The sequence below is a fragment of the Mobula birostris genome, chromosome 27, assembly GCF_030028105.1.
Source record: "Mobula birostris isolate sMobBir1 chromosome 27, sMobBir1.hap1, whole genome shotgun sequence".
NCBI classification, from domain to species: Eukaryota; Metazoa; Chordata; class Chondrichthyes; order Myliobatiformes; family Myliobatidae; genus Mobula; species Mobula birostris.
Window position 1 is genome coordinate 3,844,685 of NC_092396.1, and position 23,026 is coordinate 3,867,710.

The 23,026-nt window shown below is 45.1% G+C and overlaps 1 protein-coding gene across 2 annotated transcripts in view; it reads left to right on the forward strand.

Annotated features, from left to right (window-relative positions):
• The first annotated feature begins 534 nt into the window (after nucleotides 1-534).
• The window catches only part of ddx19a (DEAD-box helicase 19a), a 60,986-nt gene continuing 38,494 nt past the window's right edge, over nucleotides 535-23,026 (forward strand). For both annotated transcript variants that reach the window (XM_072245274.1, XM_072245275.1), the window contains exons 1-4: nucleotides 535-643; nucleotides 7,729-7,780; nucleotides 9,623-9,721; nucleotides 12,288-12,423. In XM_072245274.1, the coding sequence (XP_072101375.1) occupies nucleotides 587-643; nucleotides 7,729-7,780; nucleotides 9,623-9,721; nucleotides 12,288-12,423 (344 nt within the window). In that variant the 5' untranslated portion in view covers nucleotides 535-586. The remainder of the gene's footprint in view (nucleotides 644-7,728; nucleotides 7,781-9,622; nucleotides 9,722-12,287; nucleotides 12,424-23,026) is intronic.

The following is a 23,026-nucleotide window of genomic DNA, read 5'->3' on the forward strand; positions in this document are numbered from 1 at the left end:
TAGATTTCCAGCACATCCTCTCCAACAGTATCGAGAGTTTACAGATAATAATCTCAGCATTTAGAAAGTATTTGAACGTGTACAGTACATGAGTAGGAAAGGAATGGAGAGATATGAGCCAAACATATGAGAGGTGGATATTTTAAAAACGCAAACAACAGGAAAACCATCTCTCACTGCTCCCCATCTGTAATTTCTTTGGCTCTTCAACTTTTCGATCACATTTTGATTCAGACTGTGTTGCTTGAAGGTGGATATTTTGTTCAGAATGGCCAATTTGGGCAGAAGGTTCTGTTTCCGTGCTGCACTACTCTTTGACTAAGCAACTGGAGGTGATCTCCTCATCTAATCAGCCACAATGTCAGTGCAAAGTGTCACCCTGTCTTATCCTCTATTACAGGAGACAAGCTGAATCTGATTTTCTTTTGCTGATTTGGGGTTCAGCCATGCGTCTCGGAACCAAAGGTTGGCGTTACGGCTACAGCACGGTGATACCGAAGGTAGGACTAGACGCGACGCATGCGCATTGACTGTTGTCCACCGCCTGCTTCGCTCCCCTGCCTTTCCGGTTCGGGCCTGGCGAGTGATGGCGGCCGAGTCGTGGGCGCGGGCTGTCGATCTGCAGGAATCGGCGGCCGAGTCGGTGGGTATGGCCTGGGGAGCGGTCTGGAGGGTGAGGGCGGGGTGCTGAACGAGAGGTCGGGCCGGCGGCGGAAGGGAATCGGGATACAACCCGGCGAAGAGATCGGGCCCGGGACTGTGGTAACAACGGGAGGGGAGAGGGGTGAGGTTGAGGTTTGGGGGAAAGAAGCGGATTGGGTGGGAAGTAGGATAGAAGGAGAGGAGGGACTGGAGTGATGCTAGAAATGGAGTGGCGAGGATTTGAAGGAGGCTAAGAAGGTTTGGGGTTGAGGAGGAGTGGGGTGAGGCCAGAGGGGAGGAATTGGGGTTGGGGAGGCGTTTGAGAGGGTTTGTTGAAAGACGAGAAGCAGTGGTTCTTGGGGCAGGAGTGGGTGGGAAGGGAGGGAGCTCCAGTGGGATGGGAGGGTGTTTTGAGGATGGTGGGGATGAGGTGTAGCGGAGAGATAAGGGAAGGGGATGATAAGGAACAAATAAGGAGGGGGTTCAGATGGTGACGAGGGGCATGTTTTCCCCCAAAGTGTTTTGAGTTCCTGTCCTGACTTGGATTTATTTTGATCTACAGTTATACTGCACTACTGAGGTGGGGTTGGGATTCTCCCTCAAACACAGCTTTTAAAAGATCCTTCTAATTCCCCGGCATTGATTTTGTCCAAAGATGCAGAAATGTTAGAAACACTCATCGGGTCAGACTGCATGTGTGGAAAAAGAGAGCGAGTCAATACTTTAGATAATCTTTACAAAGATTAGCTCTGTCTTTGTCTACAGATGCTGAATATCTCCAGCATTTTGTGTTGGCCTGGGCTGGGGAATCCCACACCTGGGTTAGATGTATTCAATTCCCCCTCTACTCGTTTGAGCTCCCAGTCTAGACGTTCAGACAGTACTGAGCTACTCGACATCAGTTGTCAGATTAACCCTGTGTGTAAGTGAAAGATTCCGCATTGAATAAGGAGTGCAGATAATCGCTGCAAACGTTGGCTGCCACGTTCCCCACATAATAGCTTTGGCTACACCAGGAATATTTCAAATGCCATCAAATATTTTTGTAAACACTAGAGATAGTGCAGATTCTGCAAATCCAAAGCAACGCACACACACACACACTGCTGGAGGAACTCAGCAGGTCAGGCAGCATCAATGGAAATGAACAAACATAAGTTCCATGCTCTCTCATGCCACGATGAGGCCACTCTCAGGTTGGAGGAGCAACACCTCATATTCTGTCTGGATAGTCTCCAACCTGGCAACCTGAACATTGATTTCTCTAGCTTCTGGTAATTTCTCCCCCAATCCGTTCTCTCTTTTTCCATTCCACACTCTAGTTCCCTTCTCACCTCTCCTCATCTGCTCGTCACCTCTCTCTGATGCCAGTTGATTTTCCCTTTCTCCCATGGCCCATTTTCCTCTCCTATCAGACTCCTCCTTCTTCAGCCCGTTACCCTTTCACCCATCACCTCCCTGCTTCTTACTTCATCTCCCCTCCCCTGTACACCCACTTTCCCTCGCACTTGGTCTCTCCTATCACCTGCTAAATTGTACTCCTTCCCCCCCCCCCCCCCCACCTTCTTATTCTGGCTTCTGCTTTTCCAGCCCTGATGAGGGGTCTCAACTCGAAACATCAATTGTTTATTCCCCTCTATAGTTGCTGCCTGTCCTGCCGAGTTCCATCAGATACTTTCAGGTCTTTTCTCAGAACATGTAAAACTGAGAATTGGTTTAATACAGTGACATGTACTGAGATACAGTGAAAAGCTTTTGCTTGTGTGACATCCAAACAAAACAGATTTGTACTGTCTCCACATATTGAACACATTCCACATCATTCCATACATTCCCGGTAGTGCAAAGGTGAAAAAACTTTACTGCACAGTATAGAGTTACAAGGAAAGTACAATGCAGGTGGACAAAAAGAACATAGACATAGAACATAGAATAGTACAGCACATTACAGCCCCTTTGGCCCACATGTTGTGCCAACCCTCAAACCCTGCCTCCCATATAACCTCCCACCTTAAATTCCTCCATATACCTGTCTAGTAGTCTCTTAAACTTCACCAGTGTATCTACCTCCACCACTGACTCAGGCAGTGCATTCCACGCACCAACCACTCTCTGAGTAAAAAACCTTCCTCTAATATCCCCCTTGAACTTCCCACCCCTTACCTTAAAGCCATGTCCTCTTGTATTGAGCAGTGGTGTCCTGGGGAAGAGGCGCTGGCTATCCACTCTATCTATTCCTCTTAATATCTTGTACACCTTTATCATGTCTCCTCTCATCCTCCTCCTCTCCAAAGAGTAAAGCCCAAGCTCCCTTAATCTCTGATCATAATCCATACTCTCTAAACCAGGCAGCATCCTGGTAAATCTCCTCTGTACCCTTTCCAATGCTTCCACATCCTTCCTATAGTGAGGTGACCGGAACTGGACACAATACTCCAAGTGTGGCCTAACCAGAGTTTTATAGAGCTGCATCATTACATCGCGACTCTTAAACTCTATCCCTCGACTTATGAAAGCTAACACCCCATAAGCTTTCTTAACTACCCTATCTACCTGTGAGGCAACTTTCAGGGATCTGTGGACATGTACCCCCAGATCCCTCTGCTTCTCCGCACTACCAAGTATCCTGCCATTTACTTTGTACTCTGCCTTGAAGTTTGTCCTTCCAAAGTGTACCACCTCACACTTCTCCGGGTTGAAATCCATCTGCCACTTCTCAGCCCACTTCTGCATCCTATCAATGTCTCTCTGCAATCCTCTACACTATCTACAACACCACCAACCTTTGTGTCGTCTGCAAACTTGCCAACCCACCCTTCAACCCCCACATCCAGGTCATTAATAAAAATCACGAAAAGTAGAGATCCCAGAACAGATCCTTGTGGGACACCACTAGTCACAATCTTCCAATCTGAATGTACTCCCTCCACCACCACCCTCTGCGTTCTGCAGGCAAGCCAATTCTGAATCCACCTGGCCAAACTTCCCTGGATCCCATGCCTTCTGACTTTCTGAATAAGTCTACCGTGTGGAACCTTGTCAAATGCCTTACTAAAATCCATATAGATCACATCCACTGCACTACCCTTATCTATATGCCTGGTCACCTCCTCAAAGAACTCTATCAGGCTTGTTAGACATGATCTGCCCTTCACAAAGCTATGCTGACTGTCCCTGATCAAACCATGATTCTCTAAATGCCCATAGATCCTACCTCTAAGAATCTTTTCCAAAAGCTTTCCCACCACAGACGTAAGGCTCACTGGTCTATAATTACCCGGACTATCCCTACTACCTTTTTTGAACAAGGGGACAACATTCACCTCCCTCCAGTCCTCCGGTACCATTCCCGTGGACAACGAGGACAGAAAGATCCTAGCCAGAGGCTCAGCAATCTCTTCCCTCGCCTTGTGGAGCAGCCTGGAGAATATTCTGTCAGGCCCCGGGGACTTACCCATCCTAATATATTTTAACAACTCCAACACCTCCTCTCCCTTAATATCAACATGCTTCAGAACATCAACCTCACTCATATTGTCCTCACCATCATCTCATTGGTGAATACCGAAGAGAAGTATTCATTGAGGACCTTGCTCACTTCCACAGCCTCCAGGCACATCTTCCCACCTTTATCTCTAATCGGTCCTACCTTCACTCCTGTCACCCTTTTTTTCTTCACATAATTGAAGAACGCCTTGGGGTTTTCCTTTACCCTACTCACCAATGCCTTCTCATACCCCCTTCTTGCTCTTCTCAGCCCCTTCTTAAGCTCCTTTCTTGCTTCCCTATATTCCTTAATAGACCCATCTGATCCTTACTTCCTAAACGTCATGTATGCTGCCTTCTTCCACCTGACTAGATTTTCCACTTCACTTGTCACCCATGGTTCCTTCACCCTACCGTTCTTTATCTTCCTCACCGGGACAAATTTATCCCTAACATCCTGCAAGAGATCTCTAAACATCGACCACATGTTCATAGTACATTTCCCTGCAAAAACATCATCCCAATTCACACCCACAAGTTCTAGCCTCATAATTTGCCCTTCCCCAATTAAAAATTTTCCTGTCCTCTCTGATTCTATCCTTTTCCGTGATAACTATAAAGGCCAGGGAGCGGTGGTCACTGTCCCCCAGATGCTCACCCACTGAGAGATCTGTGACCTGACCCAATTCATTACCTAGTACGAGATCTAGTATGGCATTCTTCCTAGTCGGCCTGTCCACATACTGTGACAGGAATCCATCCTGGACACACTTAACAAACTCTGCCCCATCTGAACCCTTGGAACTAATCAGGTGCCAATCAGTATTAGGGAAGTTAAAGTCACACATGATAACAACCCTGTTATTTTTGCACCTTTCCAAAATCTGCCTCCCAATCTGCTCCTCTGTATCGCTGCTGCTGCCAGGGGGCCTATAGAATACCCCCAGTAGAGTAACTGCTCCCTTCCTGTTCTGATTTCCACCCATACTGACTCAAAAGAGGATCCTGCTACATTACCCACCCTTTCTGTAGCTGTAATAGTATCCCTGACCAGTAATGCCACCTCTCCTCCCCTTTTCCCCCCTCTCTATCCTTTTTAAAGCACTGAAATCCAGGAATATTGAGAATCCATTCCTGCCCTGGTACCAGCCAAGTCTCTGTAATGGCCACTACATCATAATTCCATGTACGTATCCAAGCTCTCAGTTCATCACCTTTGTTCTGATGCTTCTTGCATTGAGGTACATACACTTCAGCCCTTTTACCTTACTGTCTTTACACCATTTATTCTGCTTCTCTTTCCTCAGAGCCTCTCTATATGATAGATCTGGCTTTACTCCATGTACTTATTTCACTGCTGTATCGCTCCAGGTCCCATCCCCCTCGCAAATTAGTTTAAACCCTCCTGAACCATGCTAGCAAACCTGCCTGCAAGGATATTGCTCCCCTTCGAGTTCAGGTGCAACCCATCTAATCTGTACAGGTCCCACCTTCCCCAGAAGAGATCCCAATGATCCAAAAATCTAAAACCCTGCCCCCTGCACCAACTCCTCAGCCACGCATTCAACTGCCATCTCCTCCAATTCTTACCATCACTCTCACGTAGCACTGGCAGCAATCCTGAGAACGCCACCCTTGAGGTCCTGTTCTTCAGCCTCCTGCCTAGTTCCCGAAACTCACACTTCAGGACTTCATCCCTCTTCCTGCCTATGTCGTTGGTACCAACATGTATCACGACTTCTGGTTGCTTTCCCTCTCGTACCAGGATGTCGTGCACCCGCTCAGAGACATCCCGGACCCTGGCACCCGGGAGGCAACAAACCATGCGGGTGTCCTTCTCACGTCCACAAAATCTCCTGTCTGCTCCCCTGACTGTAGAGTCTCCAATGATGACAGCTCTCCTCTTCTCCGTCCCACGCTTCTGCACCAGAGGGTCAGACTCAGTGCCGGAGGCCCTGCCACCGTAGCTCACACCTGGTCAGTCATCCCCGCCAACAGTATCCAGGACGGTAAACTTATTATTCAGGGGAATGGCTACAGGGGTGCTCTGCACTACCTGTCTATTCACCTTCGCTTTCCCCCCTCTGACTGTCACCCAACGACCTGCTTCCGACAGCCTAGGTGTGACTACCTCCCTGTAGCTCTCATCTACGACTGCCTCATTCTCCCTTATGAGTCGAAGGTCATCCAGCTGCTGCTCCAGATTCCTTACATGGTCTTCCAGATCGCCCAGCCGTACGCAATTCTGGCAGATGTGACTCTGCGGGAGAGGGGCGTTCCCCCAAGACTGCCACATCGCACATGAGAGGCACATCACCGTCTCAGGAGGCATTGTAAACATAAATGGAAATGTTATACAAATTAAGATTAATTTGAAAAGACATTTCAAACAAATCTGGACATCTGTGGCAGGTTCCATCTCGAATGGAACCGACTGACACTGGAGATGGAAGTGAAAAGTCAGCTGTGTTGATTAGCCGGGACTGTTCAGAAGGCAATCATGGCAGGTTTTGTTTCATAAAGACCTTTAGTAAACCAGACTGATTTTTGCAGCCATCTTGACAGTTTTGAGTTCATTGTTACTGTTCTGAGCAGTAAATTCCAGAATTAACCAAATTCAAATTCCTCCACTGTTATGATGTTATATAAACTCACAGTTCAAAGTAAATTTATTATCAAAGTCCTGTATATGTCACCATATACTACCTTGAGATTCACTTTCTTGTGGGCATTTGCAGGGCAAAAAAAAATACAATAGAGTTTACAAAAAAAATATGAATAAAGACTGACAGACAACCAGTATGCAAGAAAAAAATACTCAAAACATGAATAGTAAAGAGTCCTTGAAAGTAAATGTGTAGATCATAGAGTCATTTCAGAGTTGAGGTGAATGAAGTTATCTCCTCTAGTTCAGGAGCCTGGTGGTTGAGGGGTAATAACTGTTCCTGACCTGGGTGGTGTGGGACCTGAGGCTCCTGTACCTCCTTCCCAATGACGTTTGCAAGAAAAAGGCATGGTCTGGGTGGATGCTTCCTCGTTGTGGCAGCGCTCCTGTAAATGCAAGAACTTGATCATTTGTGTCGGTTTTGAGGTTGCTGAGAGCTTAATTAAACAATTATACTGTCATGCCTTCCATGACTTGTTTTTCTTGTCCTGGCTGCTGTTTTGTTACCCTTTTTTAAATTGAAACAAACACCATTACCAGTGAAGAAAAGGTGTCTCCTTTGTCCCAATGTTACCTCCTGATTATTTTCCCTAAATTGTCCGTTTATTTTCCCTTACATCTGCAACACTACCTTACTCTAACTGCCTCAAACTTCATGACAAAATCCTTGATAGAGACTCGTTCAGTAGAAAACCTGGAGGCAGATATACTGAGGACCTGATCAGAAGTTTGCTGAGATGTCGAATTGGTGGAAGTTTCTAAAGGTGGAAATATGAAGTGTCTGTGGCAAAAGTTTGAATGTGAATGGCTTTTGTAGATTGTAAAGTAAAAGAGTATCATGTTCAGTCTCTGATTCTCTTGCTCTTTCCTGGTTACATGTTCAGGATGCTGCCATTCCTATCTTCTAAACAATGTGCCTTTTCTTTTAATTGCAGCTGAGCAACCTGAAACTGAAAGAAGAAAGTTCAAATGCTGAGCCGAAAGAAGGTGAGAGTCAGCTCTTGGCATTTTTTTGAAGTTCAAAATTTCGAATTATCATCAAAGTACGTATGTGTCACTATATACTACTGTTCCCTCCAAGCTGCATGACTGTGCAGTCGAGCAGTAACTGAAATGCTCCTAGGCTCATAGCCTTTGTTGCTATGCAGCTGGAGTTTTATTTTATATAATATTAAATAATTTTGAAGCTAAGCTAATATAAGTTTGAAGTCTGTGTTAATATAGTTTTGAAATACCCTGTGAATAATGATGTGTTCATGAATAGAATCCATAAATTTTCTCGATAGTAAACATACCACAACCTTTACTTTGAAACATTTTAGAGCTTCAATATATTTACATTATCAGTGTTTCAAGTTACAACACTGTTACATATTGAAACAATAAACATAAAATGGAAGTTGGTAGCTCGTTGTCAATAAACTGCCAGCCTGCTGAACGCCAATGCCATCTAGAGAAAACATTTTTTTGTCATTGTGCCTGTAAGTTGTTTTGATTGCTCGACATTGTTTCCTTATGTTGTGGGTTTTGCTTTGTTGCTTGATGTGCATATTATATACAAAAAAATTAAATTGTTGTGTAGTTTTCAGGCTGTATAAGTATTTTCTGCTCAGAGCAGTGGTTGGTCCCTCAGCTGTTTAAAAACAAATAGAGCATGTCATGTTCAACAGTGAGATTCACTTTCACAGTTAATAGAAAGAAACACAATAAAATCAATGAAAAACTACACAGGACAGGGGCAGACAAGCAACCAATGTGCAAAAGACAACAAACTGTGCAAATAAAAAAAGGGAGAAAAGTTATAATAATAAATAAATACTGTAAGCAATAAATATCAAGAACACGAGTTGCAGAGTCCTTAAAAGTGAATCGATAGGCTGTGGGAATATTTCCATGTTGGGGTGAGTGAAGTTATTCACACAGGTTCGGTAGTCCAGTGGTTGAGGGTTAATAACTTTTCCTGAACCTGGTGACGTGGAACTTGTACCTCAAGTCCCAGACCACCAGGTTCAGGAAAAGTTATTACCCTTTCTGATGGTAAGAGAGAGGGTTCGAAAAGTTCACGAAAATGATTCCAGGATTAAATGGCTTGTCATATGAAGAGCATTTGATAGCTCTGGGCCTGTGTTCATTAGAATTCAGAAAAATGAGGGGTCACCTAATTGAAACCTGTCAAATGATGAAAGGCCTTGATAGAGTGGATGTGGAGAGGATGTTTCCTATAGTGGGAGAGTTTAAGACCAGAGGACACAGCCTCAGAAGAGAAGGACATCTTTTTAGAATGGAGATGAGGAATTTCTTTAGCCAGAGGGAGATGAATCTGTGGAAATTCTTGCCACAGGCAGCTGGGCAGGCCAACTCTTCATGTATATTTAAGGCAGACGTTGATAGGTTCTTGATTGGTCGGGGCATGAGGGGATATGGGGAGAAGGCAGGAGACTGGGGCTGAGTGGGAAATTGGATCAGCCATGATGAAATGGTAGAGCAGACTCGATAGGCCAAATGGCCTAATTCTGCTCCTGTATCTTTTGGTCTTGTACCAATTTTCCTCAAGCTGTGAGTGAAATGTAGTGGCAGGCATGTCTTCTTCGTGATTGCATCAGTGTGTTGGGCCCAGGGTAGATCCCCTCAGACGTCGACGTCCTGGAACTGCTCACCCTTTCCACTGCTGATCCACGCTGCCTTGTACTTTACCAACTTCCTCCTCTTGTCCTCAATCAATGCACTAAGGTTGTCAGAATACGATGGAACCAGCCATGCACAATAATTGAATTATGTTTGTGTTCTGGGAAGGTTTTGCCTTCATTTCATTCAATGATTCTATTTCAGTCGTCATAAAGCAAGATCGTTCGGATAAAGTGGACAAAGCCAGTAAACCAGACAAGGGTGGTGATAGTGAGAACGCCAAGCCAGATGAAGATGACAGAGGTATTTTAAACCTGCAAATTTTACATTTTATACTAATCTAAGTACACTTAAACCAAATGTTCTGATTGGTGAGTGCAAAGAGATGCATGCTGTTTGGTTTTTATTTGCCGCATTGTGATTTATCTTGCTCATCATCCAGGCCAACCTCCAGCATTTAGTACAGCCCTGTGCAGCAGTCTTGGGCACTTTATTATATAGCTGCGACGGTCAAGACTTTTTCACAGTACTGTATTTGTCAATGTGGAGTGGGGAGCGAATTTGTCAATCTGACAGGAACAAAGGATGTTAGGAATGCGAGGATGGAACACTGCTGGAGGGGTGTGGGGCATGTGGCGGAGAAGGAGTGCCAGGGACGGGTGGTGCCTGTATAGACACATCCAGCCCTGACACACCAGGCAAAGTCATTTGATTCCAAATAATTGCAATTAACAATAAGTACTCCTGTTTGAGTACTGTTGGAGGGGATGGCCTACCTGGGGGAAGCAACAGTGGCTGTGCCCTGGCACAGAGTCTAGCCCTGTGGCTCAGAAGGGTAAGGAAAGGAAGAAGGCAGCAGTGACAGGGGACTCTATAGTCAGGGGGTCAGACAGGCGATTCTGTGGACGCAGGAAAGAAACACGGATGGTAGTTTGCCTCCCAGGTTCCAGGGTTCGGGAAGTTTTCTGATCACATCCACGATATCCTGAAGTGGGAAGGTGAACAGCCAGAGGTCCTGGTACGTACTGATATGCAGAGAGTGGTGAGTGTGTGGAATGGGCTGCCGACGAAGGTGGTGGAGGCGGATACGATAGGGTCTTTTAAGAGACTCCTGCGTAGGTACATGGAGCTTAGAAAAGTAGAGGGCTATGGGTAACACTAGGTAATTTCTAAAGTAAGTACGTGTTCAGCACAGCATTGTGGGTCGAAAGGGCTGTATTGTGCTGTAGGTTTTCTATGTTTCTAATTGGTTTATTGATCATTACTGAATGTCTCTCTGGTGCTTCTTGTTCCCTCCCCTCTCCCTTCCCATTTTCCCAACCACAATTCCCCTCTCCCTGCCCCCTTCCCACTCTCAGTCCACTATAGAGACCCATATCAGGATCAGGTTCATCAGCATTCACATACGTCACAAATTTTTTTTTGCGACAGCAGTACAGTGCAATATATAGAATTACTATAGTACTGTGCAAAAGTGTTATATATGTGCCTAAGACTTATGCACCAGTGATCAGAAGAACTTCTTAAGCCTATCACTCCTGCTGGGGCATAGGCCACTGACAGCAGCTCACGACAGTCCTCTGTCCTGGGCCAGTCTTTCACGTTGTCTCCAGGTATAGCCCATCTTCTTGGTGTATCCTTCCTCTCCCAGGGATGAGGTCTTTGGAGCTTCTGTTGGCATTTCTGTAGCTGTGGGTTTTTATGTGATGGGGGTTGCTGGCCCATGTGCAACCCTCCTCCTCTCACAGCCAGACTTGTGGCTATCACCATTGAGGTCGAGTACAGGGCTACTGTTGGAAACGTTGTCACATGGTGTGAGCAGAATTATCTGCAGCTTAATGTGAAAAAGACTAAGGAGCTGGTGGTAGACCTGAGGAGAGCTAAGGCACCGGTGACCCCTGTTTTCATCCAGGGGGTCTGTGTGGACATGGTGGAGGATTACAAATACCTGGGGATACGAATTGACAATAAACTGGACTGGTCAAAGAACACTGAGGCTGTCTACAAGAAGCGTCAGAGCCGTCTCTATTTCCTGACGAGACTGAGGTCCTTTACCATCTGCCGGACGATGCTGAGGATGTTCTACGAGTCTGTGGTGGCCAGTGCTATCATGTTTGCTGTTGTGTGCTGGAGCAGCAGGCTGAGGGTAGCAGACACCAACAGAATCAACAAACTCATTCGTAAGGCCAGTGATGTTGTGGGGATGGAACTGGACTCTCTCACGACGGTGTCTGAAAAGAGGATGCTGTCTAAGTTGCATGCCATCTTGGTCAATGTCTCCCATCCACTACATAATGTACTGGGTGGGCACAGGAGTACATTCAGCCAGAGACTCATTCCACCGAGATGCAGCACGGAGTGTCACAGGAAGTCATTCCTGCCTGTGGCCATCAAACTTTACAACTCCTCCCTTGGAGGGTCAGACACCCTGAGCCAATAGGCTGGTCCTGGACTTATTTCATAATTTACTGGCATAATTTACATATTACTATTTAACTATTTATGGTTCTATTACTATTTATTATTTAAGGTGCAACTGTAACGAAAACCAATTTCCCCCTGGGATCAATAAAGTATGACTATGACTAGTGATAGGTAGATTGGGTTTCAAAGCTGTTTGTAAGAAAGGTGTGTGTTCTCCCCGTAGTCAGATGGGTTTCCTCTGGATGCTCCAGTATCCTTCCATGTTCCAAAGTGTTGGCAAGTTGTGTTGGTCATTGACGCAGACAATGCATTTCACTCTATGTTTTGATGTACATTTGATAAATAAAGCTAATCTTCAATTTTTTAGCATTTCTTTTGAAGGGAGTATTATTGCAGTAATACTCTGTTTCCTATCTGGTGACCATTTTAACTCCTGCTTTTACAGAGGACAAGGCTGCCCAGTCCTTGTTGAATAAACTCATTCGTAGTAACTTGGTTCAGTCGTCACACCAGGTGGAAGTGCTGCAGAGAGACCCAAATTCGCCACTCTACTCAGTGAAGTCGTTTGAAGAGCTCCATTTGTAAGTTTTACCTCTACGCTACTGTTCCTGTCATTGCCGTCAGTGAGATGAAGTATATATTTGATTGAGCTTTGTGTAGCAAAACAGCTACTTATTGTGCCTCCTCTGATGCTTGCTGAGATGGTTTGTTTTTTCACCACACTGATTTAAATTCAACAAAATTTATTCAGTATTCGTGATCGTTCATAGTCATTTTTCAGTACGCAAGTGTAAAGGAGAATGAAATGATTGTTACTCCGGATCTGATGCAGCATAAAAAAAGTACAATAAATGCAGTACTGCACAAACATCTTAGGCACATGTATATAGCTAGTGTGCCTCAAACTTTTACACAGTATTGTGCTTATCAATGTGGAGCAGAGTGCAAGTTTGTAAATCTGGCGGGAGCAAAGGATGCCAGGAATGGTGAGGGTGGAGCATCGTGGGAGGGTTGTGGGGCAGGTGGAAGAGCAGGAGTGCCAGGGGCAGGGGTGGTGTGGGTGCAGACGCACACAGCTCTGGGACACCAGGCAAGGTTATTTGATTCCAAACAGTTGGTTATTGATCATTACAGAATGTCTCTCTGATGCTTCCCACTCCCTCCCCTCTCCCTACCCTTTCCCTACCCATAATTCCCCTCTTCCTGCCCCCTTCCCACTCTCAGTCCACAATAGAGACCCAGATCAGAATCAGGTTAATCATCACTCACATATGTCATGAAATTAGTTTACAGTGCAATACATAATTACTGCAGTACTGTATAAATGTCTTAGACACCCTAGCTATATATATGTGCGTATGACTTTTGCACAGTACTATATAAACAAAAACAATCCTAAAAAAACAATGTACAAGTAACTGCTGTGTGTATGTTCATGGTCTTCTGTTGCTGTAGCCCAACCACTTCAAAGTTCGACATGTTCTGGGTTCAGAGATGCACTGCTGTAACACGTGGTCATTTGACTTACTGTCAACTTCCTGTAAACTGGAACCAGTCTCCCCATTCTCCTCCGACCTCTCTCATTAACAAGCCAATTTTTCCTGCCGATCTGCCACTCACTGGATGTTTCATTTTGTTTTTCACACCATTTTCTGTAAACTCTTGAGAATTATGCATGATAGCTAAGAGACAAGCTTTACATGTTGTTCCGGCTAGTGATACCCACATCACATAAATTAATTTAAAATAAGATTTTGCCACAGCTCTGGGAATATTAGAGTGCAGAAACTATTGAAGTTGTAGACATGAACTTCAGGGCACAGTTTTAAGGTGCTTGAAAGTAGGTACAGGTGAGATAGCAGGGGTAAATTTTTTTACCTAAGAGAGGTGACTGTGTGGAGTGGGCTGCTGGCAACAGTGGTAGAGACAGATACGAGAGGGTTGTTTAAGAGACTCCTGGCTAGGTATATGGAGCTTGGAAAAATAGAGGGCTATGGGTAACTCTAGGTAATTTCTAAAATAAATTCATGTTCGGCTCAGCATTGTGGGCCGAAGGGCCTGTATTCTTCTGTAGGTTTTCTATGTTTATATGTTCCTAAAATCCCAGGAGATCAGCAGTTCCTGAGATACTCAAACCACCCCATCTCGTGCCAACAATCATTCCACTGTCAAAGTCACTTAGATCACATTGCTTCTCTATTCTGATGTTTGGTCTGAACAATAACTGAACGTCTTGACCATGACTGTATGCTTTTATGCTTTCAAGGTTTTTGTGCCTGGTACTTCTGGGTGAGATTATTGATCGCTGGTTGACTTTAGTCCCAGAGTCCCACACTTTGTCACATTTAATCTACAGCTAAAAAGAACACGCGCTTAAACAATTAAACTTGTCAGCAGAATTCCAGATGGTGACAAGAACGTAGACAGGAGATATACAGGAGCTGGTGAGTGATGTTGCCACACAGCCTTGCACTCAATATTTGTAAGACCAAATAATTGATTGAGGATTTCAGGAAATGGAGGTCAAGGGAAGACACACCTTTCCTTATCAAGGTGTCAGCAGTGGAAAGGGTGAGTAGTTTCAAGTTCCTAGTGTCAACGTTTTTGAAGAACTGTCCTGGGCCCAACATATTGATGCAATTATGAAGAGGGCACGCTATATTTCATTAGGAGTTTGAGGAGATTTGGTATGTCATCAAAGAACCCAGCAAATGTCTACAACTGTACCATGGAGAGCATTCTAACTGGTTGCATCACCATCTGGTGATCCACTCCACAGGATCCGAAAAAGCTGCAGAGGGTTGTAAACTCAGCCAGCTCCATCATGGGCATTAGCCTCCCCAGCATCGAGGACATCTTCAAAAGGCAACATTATCAGGGGTCCACTTCACCCAGGATATGCCCTCTTCTCATTTCTACCATCAAGGAGGAAGTACAGAAGCTTGAAGACCCACACTCAAATTTTTTTGAACGGCTTCTTCCCCTCTGCCATCAGATTTCTGAATGTGAAGTAAACCCATGAACATTACTTTAGTATTTTTTCTCTTTTTGTATTGCTTGTGTAATATTTTTATTATTGTAATTTATTGCACTTTATTTTATGCACTGCACTGTACTAATGCACAAAATGAATTTCGTGACATACGGCAGTGATAAAGCTGATTCTGATGTCACTGAAGATGCTTTCATCGGCTATTCATACTGAAAGGTGCAATCTGTGAGAGCTGTGCAACTCTGATGGAATGGTCATGCAAGCCAGTACACTTTGCTCCTCAAACCATAAAAGCACAGTCATCTTGCAAAACAACTTGGATGGTTCCAAGTGAACACAGCAGGCCAGGCACGAAGGGTCTTGGCCTGAAACATTGACTGTACCTCTTCCTATAGATGCTGCCTGGCCTGCTGCGTTCACCAGCAATTTTTATGTCTGTTGCTTGAAATTCCAGCATCTGCAAATTTCCTTGTCTTTGGATGGTTCCAAATTGTTGCAAAAGCATTTAAACCTGTAAACTAGTTATTGGTTAGTATGACCCAGTTAGAAGTACAGCTCTGCTGGATATGACATGTGCAGGGAATGAGGCCTCCACTGGTTGGCCATGGTTGTTGCATCCCAGCTGTCTGTATGCAAGCCAGGGCAGTACGATATGGAGAGCAAGCTGCTGCCCAAGAAGCAGGCTCCTCCCCTCTGTGCAGCTGTTGAATCCAAAGGAATGCAGAGACCAATACAGTAAGGCACCAGCAGCAGCTCATACATTTACAGTCAGTATTGAACTCTGTAGGGACTCCAGCTCCCGATCTTTCCTCAGGATTTACTTTGGGAGCCTTCCCCATGAGTGATTATAGCCGCAAGGCAACGGAAATTTGAGATCAGCGTTTTCCTTCTAGATGAGCTGCCAACCACAGCTGACAAGACCCATCTGCCTGAAGTGACTGATTTTAAAGTGCCAGTAACCCACCTTTGCCCATTCCCCTGTCAGTAGAAACAGTTCTGCCAAGCTTAGAAGCTAAACCACAAGTAAAGGCCAGGTTTTCAGAGGTTATTTAAGATGGATGCTATAGGGACCATTTGATCTGTAGAGGGAGCTTATCCCCACTGTAGGGAAGGGAAAGAGCAGCAGATTAAAGATGGGAGGAGGGTGGAATCTGATGTTGAAGTTGATTGTGGACTTCAGGAAGGTGTAGCTGGCCCCTCCCTACTGCATGTCAACAGCTTCTCCTTGGAGAGAGTCAGGAACACTGAATTTCTTGGATTACACATCACAGGTGATCTCACCTGGTCCCTCTATACCACCTCTGTGGTCAAGAAAGCACAGCAGTTCCTCCACTTTCTGAGGAGATTGAGGTGGAGGGGGAACTCCCCACCCCCATTCTTAGTACATTCTTCTGGAGTACCATCAAGAGCATCCTAAACTCTCTGGTATGGGAATTGCAAGGCACTTGAACACAAGACCCTGCACTCAGCTGTGAGGCCTGCGGAGCGAATCATCTGGGGTCCTTCCCTCCCCACTGCACCATTCAGGGCAGACTCCAGAAGGGCTGTGTTCGCGGAGCGCTCCACATCTCTACGACCCTTTCGATCTGTCATGCAATCTCTTTGACCTACAACTGTCAGGCAGTAGGAACCACAGGATACAAACAAGGTCTGTTAGGCTGGATAACAGCTTCTTCCCCAAGGCTAGGAGACATCTGAACACCCATACACATTCTATATGACAGTGCCAGTACTGTTATTGTGTTGTATATTTAATTAAATGTCGTATAGTATATGCTCTCTGTAAACTTATAAATCTGCAGAATATATTTTATGTTATTATTGTGTATGTAATATGTATGTACTGTGTTTTACACCTTGGTCCTTGAGGAAGGTTGTTTCATTTACCTGTATACATGCATGCAGTTGAGTGACAATGAACTTGAAATGAGAAGCAGGTAGATCACAGCTCTGTAGAATATATCCTTTAGAATGAAGCCTTTAGTTAACAGTGAACTGTACAGTGTATCATTAAGTCCATTGTTTTCCCTCCAAAATCTTTGAAATTGTTGCCTTCCAAATCTATACCCAGGTTAACTGGAACTTCTCATTTGAGCTCATCCAGTCAGATATCCAAAAACATGGAGCCAGCTCTTACTGAAGTTACTAACAATGTCTTTTGTGAACTTTGACCTCATTCCCGGTCTATATGCAGATAGAGACGAAATGATCCTTATCCCAGCGTTACCTCAGGAATCTCTGTAGATATAGTCATGTCCCTCCTCTGAATATACTAACAGTATACAGCTCGAACTCAGTTCCATCCCCTCTTGAACCCTGTCTAAAGTTTCAGGCTGCTTGTTTTATACTTTTATTTATTTTTATTATCGTTATTATTCAGAGATACAGCATTGTAACAGTAATATAACGGTTAGCGCAACACTATTACAGAGCCAGTAACCTCAATTCAGTTCTACCACTGTCTGTAAAGACTCTGTATTTTCTCCCCATGACCATGTGGATTTCCTCCCAGTGCTGTGGTTTCCTTCCACATTCCAAAGGCATACCCATTGTTAGGTTAATTGGTCACATGGGTGTAATTGGGTGGTGTGGGCTCGTGGGCCAGAATGGCCTTTTACCATGCTATATCTCTAAGTAATAAAAACAACAGGCACTTCCAGCTCAGTGAGCCCGCACTGCCCAATTACACCCATGTGACCAATTAACCTATTCACACACACGTCTTTGGAGCGTAGAGGAAATCCTGCACTGTCTCAGGGATAACAATCTCCAAACAGGCAGTTGCAGAATTCGGGTCAAGTTTATTGTCATTTCACTATATACATATATTGAAATTAGACAAAATTTCTTTGAACTAGGGTGCAAAACACATAACCCACATAATTTGCAAAAACCTATGAAGGTAAGGGTAAAAGCTACAGATGAATCATACATAAATAACAAGCTAAGGTGTATAAATGTTAAATATCATAAGGTACAGAACAGATTAACCGGTGACACTACGAATACGATGTGGCATGGAGCTAAGAAGCCTATGGCCCGGGGAAAGGAACTGTTTCTCATCCTGACCGTTCTTGTTTTTATGCACCATAGTCTGCTGCCTGACAGTTGAAAGTTACTGGATGGGTGGGTGGGATCCTTGATAATACTAAGGGTCCGCATACTCAGCGTCAATAAATGTCCCCAGTGGATAGTAGGGAGACCCCTATGATCCTCTCAGTCCTTTGTAGAGACTTCAGGCCTGATACTCAACTGCTCTCATACCAGATGGAGATGCAACTTTTCAGGACTATCTCAATGCTGTTGAGATTGCAGGGGAGGGACTTATTTGTCTCAATCTCCTCAGGAAGTGGAGGCGCTACTGTGATATGGGACCAGGTGAGGCCATCTGTGATGTGAATTCCCAGGAGCTTGGTGTACTTACTTGCTCTACAGAGGAGCCATATATTCACAGAGGGGGATGATTCGTCTGCACCTTCCTGAAGTCCACAATGATTATCTTTGTCTTCTCCATGTTCAAGCTTATGTTGTTCTTCTCACACCAATTCACCATCCACTCCACTTCCTCTCTGTACTCCATCTTGTCATCGTTCTTGATAAAACCTGATGACACACAGTTTGAGTTGGATCCTGCGACACAGTCATGCGTCAGCAGTGTGATCAGCAGTGGGCTGAGCACACAGCCTTGGGGAATGTCAGTGCTCAGTGTAATGGGACCAGAGACATTGCTGTCCACATGGACTGACTGTGGCCTTACTGTATCTAATTGCAGAGGGAGGTGTTGAGACCCTGCAAGAGCAGTTGCTGGGTTATGATAGTTTTGAACGCCGAACTGAAGTTTATAAACAACAGTCTGGCGTATGAGACCCCATATTCCAGGTGGGACAGGATAGAGTGGAGGGCAGAGGCTATTGCGTCATCAGTGGATCAATTTGAGCATTAAGCAAATGGGAAAGGGTCAGTGTATCTTGGAGAAAGTCTTTAATGTGCTCCATGACCAGCCGCTCAAAGCATTTCATAATGGTTAATGTTAATGCCACTGGACGATAGTATTTTAGGTCGGTTACTGTCACTTTCTTTGGCACTGGAATGATAGTTGCTGCCTTGAAATCAGAGCGGAGAGTGGATTGTTCCAGAGAGATGTTAAATATATCCATTAGCAACTCTGTCAGCTAGGCTACACAAACTTTCAGAACATACCCGAACTGGTATGTTATCAGGCCCCGCGGTTTTGTGTGGGTTAACTCTGTAATAGCATTTCACTAACCATTATGTTATCATACTATCCCAGATCCATTATTGGTCAAACCATAAATTTCACCAATGAATATAGGAAATTTTTTTTATTTAGAGACGCAGTATGGAATATTTCAGCCCTTCGAGCTGTGTCGCCCAGTAACCCCTGATTTCACCCCAGCCTAATCACAGGTCAATTTGCAATGACCAATTAACTTACTGATCAGTATGTCTTGGACTTTGGGAGGGAACCGGAGAACACCCACGCAGTTGTGGGAAGGTGGTACAGACTCATTACAGGTGATGTCGGAATTGATCTTTACACTCTGCCCCGAGCAGTAATAGTGTTACGTTAACTGCCGTGCTTCCATGGCGCCTTAGACCAAGTCCATCAGTTTCACTTGCCAGCATAGGCTCTGCCCCTTAGCTATATATCCAATGGGGCATCTCCTGGACTTTATAGCATCAGTATCACATTGGCCAATATCCAACAAGTATCCTGCCTCGCTTCAGCTTCATGGGCTTTAAAAATCCTTTCTCCCTCTTTACAGGGGACATGAGAGAACTGGCAGAGAGTTTCAGTGCAAAACCAAACACAGCCACACTTAAACCAGGATTCCCAACCTTTTTTACGCCCTGGACCCAATACCATTAAGCAAGGGGTCTGTGGAACCCAGATTGGGAGCCCCTAACTTAATCTAATCCTTTAAGTGTAATTAACACCATACTGTTTACTCTCCAAACACCATAGTATTACTCTCCAACAGCACGGTAACGCTGCTGTTAGCACAATGTTTTACATCACCAACAATTCCCGCTGTTCGTACATTGTCCCCGTGACCACATGGTGTTTTGGTTTCCTCCCCTGTTTCAGAAATGTACAGGTTAGGGTTAGCAAGTTGTTGACATGCTAGGGAAACACGGAGTCACTGGCTGGCTGCTCCCAGCACATCCTCGGACTGTGTTGGTCGTTGACGCAAAGAATGCATTTCACTGTATGTTTTGATGTTTCAATGTACATGTGGCGAATAAAGCTAATCTCTCTTCTTTAACCGTATTTGATCTGTTATTAATCTGGCTCTGTTTTCAAAGTATTACTCATCATTGCCTCATTCCTGAATCAGAACATTTCTTACATTTGTCTTCTCACCTTTAACGTAACAGCAGACAGGCAGGCTCAACAAGGAGTAATCAAAACTGCCCATTGCATGACTGGCAGCAGTCTACCCACCATCAAAGACATAAACAGTCTTGAGTGAGTCATCACTGTTGTGACTATTTTGAAATATTTCAGTTACATGATCATTGGGCTAGGGCATTTCTGTTGACCATCATTTCTCTCCTGGGTGTGATAACGGTCTACTTGTATTTCCTTCATTCCCTACGCCAGGAAATTTGTTTTGTGGCAGCAGTACAGTGTAAGACATAAAAGAGTTTGTTTAATGAAATTGTTCAATGTCATTTCCTGTACATAACTGTAAAGGAGAACAAATGAGTTGTTACTCCGATTTGATACAGCACAAAAAAAACACAGTAAGGTATACAACACGATAATAATTACCGCAGTTTACATACCACCAGCGGCCGTTTATAAGTAAACATTCGCAAAACTGCACGATATTGTCTGTAAACAAGAAACAGCTCAGCCCGACACATTTTAAATTTTAGTTGGTGACTTTAACCAGGCCTGTTTAAGAAAACTCTGCCCAATTATCACCAGCAGGTAACCTTTTGCACCAGAGGTCCCAACACACTGGACCACTGCTGCACTACAATAAGTAATGCCTTTCGTCCCTTCCTGAGACCGGATTTTGGCAAGTCGGTTCATTTGGCTGTACACCTGCTGCCTACATACAGACAGAGCCTGAAGAACAAGACTTCAGAGAGGTGGTCACGGGAGCCAGAGGAACGGTTACAGGATTGCCTTGAGTCAGTGCACTGGGCTGTGCTTAGGAACTCATCTGAGGATCTGAATGACTACACCAGGGTCGTTACAGACTATTAAAATAGCTGTGGATGAGTGTGTCCCCACGAAATTGTTCAGGGATTTCCCCAATCACAAGCCCTGGATGAACAATGAGATCTGGAAACTGCTGAGAACCAGATCAGAGATATTCAAGTCTGGAGATCAAGAGTGCTCAAGAGGTGCAGGTATGATCTCTGGAAAGCCATCTCACTGGCGAAGTGGGGGTTCTGGATTAGACTGGAATCAATGAGGGACGCTCGACAGCTGTGGCAGGGTTTGAATGCTATAACCTACAAAAGTTAAATCTAGCGACCTAGGGTACAGCAGAGTTTTGCTTCCAGGTGAGCTGAATGCCTTCTATACTCGCTTTGATCACCAGAACAGGGTGGAACCGTAGCACACCCCCATGTGCTGACCAACTGGCTGGTGTATTCACAGATATCTTTAATCTCTCACTCTGACAGTGTGTGGTACCCACCTGCTTCAAGCAGGCTGCAGTCGTGCTGGTGCCCAGGGAGAGCATGGTGACCTGTCTAAATGATTATTGCCTTTGGCACCTGCATCCATAGTGATTAAGTGTTTGAAAGGTTGGTGTTGAAGCATATTAGCCCCTGTCTGAGTGGCAACTTGGATTCGTGCCAGTCGCTTACCAAAGCAACAGGTCTATAGTAGATAACAGGAATTCTGCAAATGCTGGAAATTCAAGCAACACACATCAAAGTTGCTGGTGAACGCAGCAGGCCAGGCAGCATCTGTAGGAAGAGGTGCAGTCGACGTTTCAGGCCAAGACCCTTCGTCAGGACTAACTGAAGGAAGAGTGAGTAAGGGATTTGAAAGTTGGAGGGGGAGGGGGAGATCCAAAATGATAGGGGAAGACAGGAGGGGGAGGGATAGAGCCAAGAGCTGGACAGGTGATAGGCAAAAGGGGATACGAGAGGATCATGGGACAGGAGGTCCGGGAAGAAAGACAAGGGGGGGGCACCCAGAGGATGGGCAAGAGGTAGACTGGGAGACCGCTTTGCTGAACATCTACGCTCTGTCTGCCAGAGAAAGCAGGATCTCCCAGTGGCCACACATTTTAATTCCACATCCCATTCCCATTCTGACATGTCTATCCATGGCCTCCTCTACTGTAAAGATGAAGCCACACTCAGGTTGGAGGAACAACACCTTATATTCCGTCTGGGTAGCCTCCAACCTGATGGCATGAACATCGACTTCTCTAACTTCCGCTAAGGCCCCACCTCCCCCTTGTACCCATCTGTTACTTATTTATATGCACACATTCTTTCTCTCACTCTCCTTTTTCTCCCTCTGTCTCTCTGAATATACCTCTTGCCCATCCTCTGGGTCCCCCCCCCCCACTGTCTTTCTTCCCGGACCTCCTGTCCCATGATCCTCTCGTATCCCCTTTTGCCTATCACCTGTCCAGCTCTTGGCTCTATCCCTCCCCCTCCTGTCTTCTCCTATCATTTTGGATCTCCCCCTCCCCCTCCAACTTCCAAATCCCTTACTCACTCTTCCTTCAGTTAGTCCTGACGAAGGGTCTCGGCCTGAAACGTCAACTGCACCTCTTCCTACAGATGCTGCCCGGCCTGCTGCGTTCACCAGCAACTTTGATGTGTGTTGGTCTATAGTAGATGCCGCCTTGTTGTTTTCTCACAACCCTGGAACATCTGAACAGCAATGATGCATATATTAGGTTGCTCCATCAATTACAGCTCGGCGTTTAACACCATCAACCCCTCAAAACTAATCAGTAAACTTCAAGACCTAGGCCTCAAAACCCCCTTGTGCAGTTGGATTCTGTATTTCGCCACTTGTAGACCACAGTCAGTTTGGATCGGTAAAAACATCTTCTCCACAATCCTCATCAGTACGGGAGCACCGCAGCGATGTGTACTTAGCCCCCTGTTCTACTCACTTTACACCTATGGCAACGTGGCTAAGTACAGCTCTCACACCGTCTACAAGTTTGCTAATGACACCA